The sequence below is a fragment of the Mustela nigripes genome, chromosome 5 (genome assembly GCF_022355385.1).
Source record: "Mustela nigripes isolate SB6536 chromosome 5, MUSNIG.SB6536, whole genome shotgun sequence".
NCBI lineage: Eukaryota > Metazoa > Chordata > Mammalia > Carnivora > Mustelidae > Mustela > Mustela nigripes.
Window position 1 is genome coordinate 32,948,016 of NC_081561.1, and position 9,567 is coordinate 32,957,582.

The 9,567-nt window shown below is 37.1% G+C and overlaps 1 protein-coding gene across 5 annotated transcripts in view; it reads right to left on the reverse strand.

Annotated features, from left to right (window-relative positions):
- The window catches only part of FKBP5 (FKBP prolyl isomerase 5), a 118,788-nt gene that overhangs the window by 29,126 nt on the left and 80,095 nt on the right, over positions 1-9,567 (reverse strand). For all 5 annotated transcript variants that reach the window (XM_059400107.1, XM_059400103.1, XM_059400104.1 and 2 more), the window contains 2 exons: positions 6,414-6,556; positions 5,356-5,470 (listed from right to left, as the gene is read on the reverse strand). In XM_059400107.1, the coding sequence (XP_059256090.1) occupies positions 5,356-5,470; positions 6,414-6,556 (258 nt within the window). The remainder of the gene's footprint in view (positions 1-5,355; positions 5,471-6,413; positions 6,557-9,567) is intronic.

Consider the following 9,567-nt stretch of genomic DNA (forward strand, 5'->3'; position numbering starts at 1 on the left):
GACAATCCTGGAGAAATAGGATTTAGGTACAATTAGTATTAAGAAGCTATAAAATTAATTTGAAGACTGTTGTTAACAACAAAGGCAAATTAGTCAGGGGTTCTAGGTCAACTTTGGTAGAGTCAAAAGAATTTGGTGATGAATTGGATATAGGATATAAGATAAAGAGGAGTCAAGGATTTCCTTCCTTAAATCTACTTTCAGGAAGCAAAATAAATTATATAAGCAGAATATAGGGTAGAAAAAGAAATTAAATGTCCTGTATTAGGCAGCTTTCTTCATTTAACTGTCACAATAACCTGTGTGAGTATAAAGATTATCATTCCTGTTTTACAGATGACAAATCTGGATGCCCAAGGTAGTCAAGTAACATGTCTAAAGTCCTAAGAATATCAAATAGTGATTCCAAAACTCAGAATTCAAGTCCATCACTTCCAAAACTTGTGTGTCCCTCCCCAACTATTCATTGTCCTTTTTCACAGAAGTGACAGGCACTCTTAACTCTTGTGTGTCTATAATGATATATGATGGATCATCACTGTCTCCTGTTCCCTTCACTGCAGAACTGGTTTTAGTTCTGGGATGTCTTCCTGACCTTGAATCTAAATGTATAGGTGATGCTATCAGAAATGGCAAACTGGTAAAGACGAAGAAGCCTTTCCCAGAACAAGGTGATCGTGGTTTCAGACAGTCAACCTTCTGTCTTCCTCCCACACACGGCAAACTTGTTTCAAAGAGGGAAAGCAGGACACCTTACCCTTGATAAGTGAAAATACATTTTTATATAACTGATTTGTTCCAGAAAACCAAAAAGGGCTTTTGGGAGAAAAAGTAAAAATAAACCATTTACTCTAAAATTTCCCAGGAAAGTACAATCCTAACAAGATGAGAGACAAAAATCAGTCATAACCCTGTCTTAAGATATTTGGAAATAGAAAAAGTAAAATGAGATAAAGAATTAATCAAATATTTCTAAAATCCATTTATAGTAATGTTAAGGGAAGGAGATATAAGAGGGAAAAAACCCAGATATTAGCTCATTTTTGCAGAAGAAATAGAAGAAGTATAAACCAGGAACTGTGACTAGTGGTCAAAGGAGGTAGGTAGGAAGGAAGGTAGAAATAATGGGAAAATGAGAACAAGTTAGTAGAGATGAGGGGGGAAAACATTTTTGTGTATATCTTATTGTATAGTTTAGAATCATGGGGGATGCCTGGGTGGCTCAGTTGGTTAAGCAGCTGCCTTCGGCTCAGGTCATGATCCCAACGTCCTGGGATCGAGTCTCACATGGGGCTCCTTGCTCGGCCCTCTTCTCCCTCTGCCTCCATCTGCCAGTGCTCTCTCTCTCTCTCTGACAAATAAATAAGTAAATAAATAAAATCTTAAAAAAAAAATCATGGTAATGTTTCATCTACCCCAAACATAAATAAATAGTTAACATCAACCAGTGTGTGCTGGACACAAACATAACAAATGAACATAACTGCATTATAAAGGAATAGCATGACCACACTGGAGGGAGTGAGGAAAAGGAACTATTGGAAGTTGGAAGCAGTGTTTTGAAATGTAAGCTTGAAGGCTCATGATTAAAGGAACTATGCACAAGTATTTCCTATATTTAGAAAGTTTGTTTCTCACAGGGTGTGGGTTAGCAATTTTAAAACTACTTTCTGTATAAACTACAATTAAATAAATATATTGTGGATAATGAGAGTGAGGTTTCTCACTGCTGGAGAAAGCAGTTTTAAATAAGCAAAGGGAGGTGAGAATAAAGCAGTGGTATTGGACCGGAACTCTGAGTGTTAGTATGTACTCATAGTTTGTAATATATATACAGATTGAGAAAGAATACCTGTAGTTGGTTATAGATGCATATTGAGGCACATACATTTCCTAGCTCTGTCTGCTTAAGAGGTTCTAGAAGCAGTAACATTCCATAGTGTGAGTATACCTAGCACCTGGATCTTGGTTTCTAAATACCCTTCTCTAATAAATCAGAGCTCCTCAGCGAATCAGCTAATTCCAGCCCTGGGGCAAGGAAGTTACAAAATGAGCCTAGAGCATCTTGTACCAAAAGTAAGGAAATACTAGGGCACCTGGGTGGCTCAGCTGGTTAAGCGTCCAACTGTTGTTTTCAGCTAGGGTCACGGTCTTGGGGTCATGAGACTGAGCCCTGGGTCGGGCTCTGCATTTAGCATGGAGTCTGCTTGGGATTCTCTCTCTCTGTTTGTTCTCTCTAAAACAATTAAGTAAAATTGCTTTTTAAAAAGATTTTATTTATTTACTTGAGAGAGAGAAAACAAGCAGGGGAGAGGCAGAGGGGGATGGAGAAGCAGACTCCCTGTTGAGCAGGAAGCCTGACATGGGGCTCAATCCCAGGACCCGGAGATTGTGACCTCAGCTGAAGGCAGAGACTTAACCATCTGAACCATCCAGGCACCTTATAAATAAAATCTTTAAAAAAAAAAAAAAAGGAAGTGCTTAAAAATCAAGGTACATTGAAAAGAATCTTCTAATGGCCAAACCTGTGACAATTTGAGCAACAAATAAGAATAGCAATGAATAATAACCTACAGAATAAAATAAGTTCCCATGAGTCCACACTATTGAAAATAACTGAATAAACAGGGGAGGAGAGGCAGCTCTTCCTTATAGCAGAGTTCCAATTAAACTGTAGAAGAACAATGGAAGTAGAAAAATTACCACTGGGAAAGTACTACAGTAATAACTGCTGCATACAAAAATTATTCATGGACGTTAAAATCAGCACGTGAAGATATGATATAAAAAACCTCCGCATGGTCTCCTAGTAGTTCTCTGCCAGTGAGATACTTAGTAAGGCAAAAATAGGAACTTTACAAAGAAGAAACATGGCAGACCCCACTTTAACCAAGGGACCTAAGTTAGTATCATCACTAACATGTACCCCCTGATAATGAAGAACTGAGAAGGGCACAACATCACTTATATGGTATTTTTCAAAACAATGTGTAACTTCAATCTAATCAGACAAACCCAAACTGAAGTATATTCTATATCAGCCAGTTGTCTTCAAAAGTGTTAAAGTCATGAAAATCACAGAAAGACTTACCAACTGTCACACACTGGAGAGGCTACTATTAGAGGGACTAAATACAATAATAATGGTGGATCCTGAATCTGACCATGGACCAGAAAAATGACATCAGTGTGGGAACTGATGAAATTCACATAAGATCTGCAGAACAGTTAATAGTATTGCATCAAGGTTAATTTCCTGACTTTGATAGATGTACCGTGGCAAGGGAAGATGTGAACATTAGGGAAAGCTGGGTGAAGCATATAGGAGATATTCTCTGTACTAGTTTCACAGTTTGTCTGTAAGTTGAAAATTATTTTAAAATGGAAAGCTAAAAATAAAGACTCCCACTGAAAATACTACTAAAAGCAAGATCTGATTGAATTTAGCCTGCCCCAAAGTTAACTCTGCAGTGGTGGCTTTGTGGCATTGTCAATAATCAGGAAAATTTTTCCTTTTATTTTGCCAAAAACCTCCAGTTTAAAAATATTCATTATAAATTGTTGAATTTGGGGAGTTACTATATCATACGGGGAAAAATCTCTATTGTTGTATATGTCTGAAAATTTTCATAATAAAAAATTAAAATATATATTATAGATAACCTTTTGTGCATTTGCTAAAGGTAATTTTCTTTTTATTTATGTATTTATTTATTTATTTTTAAAGATTTTATTTATTTATTTGACAGAGAGAGATGACAAGCAGGCAGAGAGGCAGGCAGAGAGAGAGGAGGAAGCAGGCTCCCTGCTGAGCAGAGAGCCTGATGTGGGGCTCGATCCCAGGACCCTGAGATCATGACCCGAGCCGAAGGCAGCAGCTTAACTCACTGAGCCACCCAGGCGCCTCTCAAGGTAATTTTCTATCATCCCTGTAACTTTCCTAGAATTCTGTCATGGAATGTTCAGTGCTAGTAGGACCTTACAAATCAAGATGTCTACCCCTGTGTCATTAGAAAGGAAGGAAGCTGACACTCAGAGAGGCAAGGGCTAGTTAGAGTCAGCTAAAGCCAGAATCCTATCTATGACTCCTGGTCTAGCTATTTCTCCAACATGTGAGATCCTCTTCATTTTTTCCAAAAGTTACCATGATAATAGTCACCTAAACATTTCAACTATAATAGTACAGTATTACTATTGGTATAACTCAATCTGAACTAATTTGCCAGACTCTGAGAAATGAAACATGGGTCTCAAATAGTATAAACAATGGTAAAGATAAGAAGATCAACCATTCTAGTTTACTTTTCCAAATGAACTCTTTATTTTAAAGAAAATATTTAAATAAAATATTTTAAATAAAATAAAAATTTTATATAAAACTTTTATCATAGTTCATTTGCCATCCTATTTTAGTGCTTTGAGTGTTTTCTTAGTGGAAGTATTTTTCCATGTCTTCTCACAACTTTTTGAAAGTACTTCAGCCCAGCGAATGGCATCTTTCAAACATCTGTCCATGTAGAGAGCATCTACCTTATACCTACAGTGGAGAGCACTGTAGGTGATGCTGGAACTAAAAAAAATGAAGAAAGATTCTGGTGCTCAATCTGAATACTGGGCAAAGGGGCAAGCACTGATTATAGTATAGGGTACATGATAACAAATGGGGTATATGACAGTATGTCGAACGTACTCTAGGAGGGAAGGAGGAGTGATCAGTATGCCAGTCCTCAGTAGTATCCTTACTCCCAACTTAGCAAATAAAAAATGGAATAGCTTTAAGTCATCCAATAAATGGCAAAGGAGAACTTGAACCAAGGTCTCCTAGAATAGAATGAACAATTTTATCCAATTTTGATGTAAGATGAACTTTTTCATCTTGAGAAAAGCCAGTGAAATGGGTTTGAGAGTTCTGAAGTGCACTACAATCTAACTGCTCTGTTTAGAAACTCTGTAACCTTGGGCAATTTATGTAACTTCCCTCAACTTACTTTTCTTACCTGGGGATAATAAATCTTATCTCATAATGTTACTGGGAGAAATAAATGAATAAATAAATATGTAAGGCAGCTAACTTAGTTGCTGGCACATGAAGGAGTCCATAGATTTGGACTTGATGGATGGGATTACCTTTTATTCACTTTCTGGGTCTACAGAAGCTGGTACAGGACCTGGCATGGACATGCTGGAATGAATATTTACCAAATAAATTCACTATTTAATAAATGTTCAATTTGAAACTATTCTTGGGCTATATTTATTACTATAAACCTATTTTTAGAAAGAAATCTTCATTTTATCCCCATAAATTGAACCCAGCTTTTAAGGACTAAGTATTGTTGTCACAGCAACACTTACTTTCTACTGTTGCTCCTTCATTTGGGTTTGAATATCCTTCTCCCTTCCGTTTGATTCTTCGGATAATGCCTCCATCTTCAAATAAATCCTCTCCTTTGAAATCAAGAAGCTCAATCTAGAAAGGAAAAAAAGGATCTGGCTGAGATAAGACCAAACAGAGCCAACAGAACATACTTAAAGACAAGGGCAACCAATTCTCCTTTCATTTTACAAAATAAAACTCTTTTATATTTATCTATGCATCTCAGTTATTGGAAAAGTAGGGAAAAAGAACACTGCACTTTCAATACCTGGAAAGAGCCTTCATGTAATGACAATGTCTAGGACTACATCCTGTGGGGCTGCAGTGCAAAGACAGACAGGAAATACTAGGAAAGCTGCCTTGTGGGCAAAAAGCCAGAACTACAAGGTGCTGGCCCAGAACTGTTTTGTCTGACTCTAAAGGCCACCACCTTTCCACCCCAGATTCATGGAATTCCCTTTTTCAATGTAAAAATAAATCTTATGAATCAGGCCTATGATCAACTAAAGGTGTTTTTTACCTAGTTATGATGTTTCAGGCATTTCCTCCCTTAATTTTTTAAATCAGATTTGGACAAATATATAAAAGTCAACACAGGGTAAATAAGATTATTACCACCTACCACTTCTAATGAAGGAGTGAGATCTGTGACAAAGAGTAAACCTGTATAATAGGAGAATACCTTACAATTTGGTTTGGGTACACTTCAACACTTACCTCCCCTTTTCCAACCTATCTTCTGGGCAATTTCAAGTAGGTTATACTCACGCCACTGACCAGAACCTTTATTTCTTAAGCCTGGTGTCTTTTGTTTATTTGGATACGACCTTTCTGTGCCAGAAACACTTTTCTAAGAAAGCACTGGCACACACCCCTTGGGTTTGTGGGAAACAATTCAAGAAGCCAAGCTCCAAAATAAATAAGTTGGATCTGATTCTCAGTGGCAAGCCTAGCTACTTGTTCCACTGCCTGTTGCTTCAGTGCCAGCACTATAGTAGAACAGATGCTAACAAGGCAACATAGCACACGTACTTACCTCAAAAAAGAGAGTTGCATTCGAGGGAATTTTAGGAAGACTGCCAGCCGATCCATATGCATACTCTGGTTTGCAGAGTAAATGGCAGATCTCTCCTTTCTTCATGGTAGCCACCCCAATGTCCCATGCCTTGATAACTTGGCCTAAGAGAAAGAAAAATGTGGTTGAAAGCTACAGGCCCTATTTAAAAATATTTAACCATCAAAAACACAAGTTCAAACAAATTTCCTATTCTCCTTACATTACACACTCAGTAAATAGGGGCTATAAAAGAATCTGGTAACATTTACCCACTAAGAAATAAATTGTGATTTTTGAGGGTGATCAGAGTAGATTCCCTCCTGAGAAGAATGAAAGTAGGATCAATTTCTAAATTGCTCAAAGACTGTATCTTTGAAAAGGGGCAATAACATAATCTTTGAAATGTAGCTGGGTTGTAGTTGTTGCTTAATTTATAATTTCAACTATAATAAGGGCATTTTTCTAGGTATAGATAGAACAAAAATAGTTTGGAATAAAATGGAATTTGTCCTAAGGAAGTTTATAATTTAGTTGGATAAACAAAAACACCAAACAACTGGAGAAGTATAAATTGCATAAAAGGGCCCATGAAAGATGTCTTCTCAAAATTTAGAAAAAGAAAAAAAGAATTAAAAAAATATATGATTATGTGTTCTTTTGTCAAATCACAAGAACTACTGAACTCAGAATTTCTTCTCCCCTTCCAGGAAACAGAAGTTGATTTTACTGCGCTCAACTGTAGAACTATATTAACTTATATAATTGGGTTTTTTATTTGTTTTATTTGAGAGAGAGAGAGAGCAAGCGAGCGAGTGAGCATGTGAGCACACAAGTAGGGAGAGTGGAAGGCAGAGGGAGAGGGAGAAGCAGGCTCCATCCCAGGTCCCTGAGATCATGACCTGAGCCAAAGGCAGACGTTTAACTGACTGAGCTACCTACATGCCCCTGGCTTATATGATTGTAATTATATCTTACAATAAGCAGTCTCAAATCCTTTGGAAAACAATAAAAAACGTAGTTAAAGGAATAAAATAGGAAAATAAGGTACAACGTCAATCAAAAACTTAAGGATAGCAAATTCAGGTAAACAATGAATCCAGTGGAAGTAAATTTTGAAGAAAGCTATTATCCTGAAGTGAGAGTGGATGACAGGATATTAGAATAAGGGGAACTCTATACTTGCGTAGGTAAGTAGAGATGGATTAAACATTCATGACTATGACTACAGCTTAAGTATTACAATCTTTCAAAAGATCAGACACTTGTTTTAGTTAAAAATTTCTAAGTTATATATAACATATTAAAGCACACACAAGAGAGAAAGATATAAAGTGAAAGGGTATCCATTCTTTCCATGTAAGAAGCCACTATTGTTCTTTTTATATCCTTCCGGTGTGTGCTGTCACTTCTCAAAAGATTTAAGAAACAAAATGACAGCAGACTATACATTCAGTTTGGCTTTTCATTTAATATAGGTCTTGGGGCACCTGTGTGGCTCAGTCAGTTGGGCAACTTACTCTTGGTTTTGGCTCAGGTCATGATCTCAGAGCTGTGAGATGGAGCCCTGAGCTGGGCTCCACTCTGGGTATGGAGCCTGCTTGGTATTCTCTCTGCCCCACCCCCTCAATAATATATATCTTGATCTTTCTCCATGTGTAGAAAGAAGAAAGTACATTTTAGAGGGTAAAAGTACAGCCTTTTTTTTTTTTTTTTTAAAGTACAGCCTGTTTTAACCTCAAACTATATGGATTCAAATACCAGGTCCGCCCCTTACGGGTGATGGGCAAATTATTTAACCACTGTGCCTCAGTTTCTCATCTGCAAAAGGTAGATAATAATAGTGCCTTCCATATAGTAAGAATGTGCCTTCCATATTGTAAGAATTACTAGATAAAAAGAACAGCAATCATACTGGGGAAGTCTGGCTCAGTCGGTAGAGCATGCAACTCTTGATCTTGGGGTTGTGAGTTCAAGCCTGTGCTTGGTGTAGAGCCTACTTATAAAAATAATAAATAGGGGTGCCTGGGTGGCTCAGTGGGTTAAAGCCTCTGCCTTCGGCTCAGGTCATGATCCCAGGGTCCTGGGATTGAGCCCTGCATTGGGCTCTCTGCTCAGCAGGAAGCCTGCTTCTTTTCCTCTCTCTCTGACTACTTGTGATCTCTGTCAAATAAATAAATAAAATCTTTAAAAAATAATAATAATAATAAATAATAGAAGGACAGCTGCCATCAACATCATCATCATCATCATCAATACAAATAGATCTACCTCTTTCTAAATGGCAGGATAATGTTCCAGTCACTCTTGTATTGAGAAACATATTAACAACAATATTGTAAATAAGGCTATCTGTCCATATAGGATTGTCTAGCTTGTGCAAGACAAGGGAGGGTAAATTCCTAGAAATGCAATGTTGACGTGCATTTTTTATTTGATAGACATATTGCCCAAATGCCCTTCCAAAATAGCTACATCAATTTATATGCTCATACATGGTTCTACTATGAAAACAGTCCAGAATCTTCAGACAAAATGTAAAGCCTGCCATTGATAGGTTGGCTTTCCTGTCACTGATTCTCCTCAAAGATTGCTAGGTTTTAGAGAGGGCTCTCAAGAACATTTTTTTTTTCCACTATTAACTAACTCTCATACTTTAAGACATACTCCTTCAGGAAATCTTCATATTGTGGGGGTTACTACCGTACATTTGTTCAAGACATTTAGCCAATTACCAAGGAACAAAGGTATAGCTATTAATACAAAGGTGGTCATTCCCTTTTTCCTTCTAAGGACCATGCAATGTAGTATGGCTAGTGGAAGAGAAAGACACATATTGTTTTTATCTTAAACAAAGAATAGTAAACACTAACACAGACTACAAACAAGGGGCTTTTGCTTTTGGGTGGGGATTAGAGCAATCAGCCAAAGTTTAATTCACAGATAAGGTCTACACTTGGCCTTAGAAGTCAGAAACATTAACCTGTCAGTTAAATCCATAGGAGCCTCAAGCTAAAAAAAAAAAAAAAAAAAAAAAAAAAAAAAAAAACAACCATTCTTTTTTTTTTTTTTTATTTTGGGAAAAAAAAAATCTCCTTCAAGGTGCCGCCCCCATTCCTTAAAGAAAACAACGCAG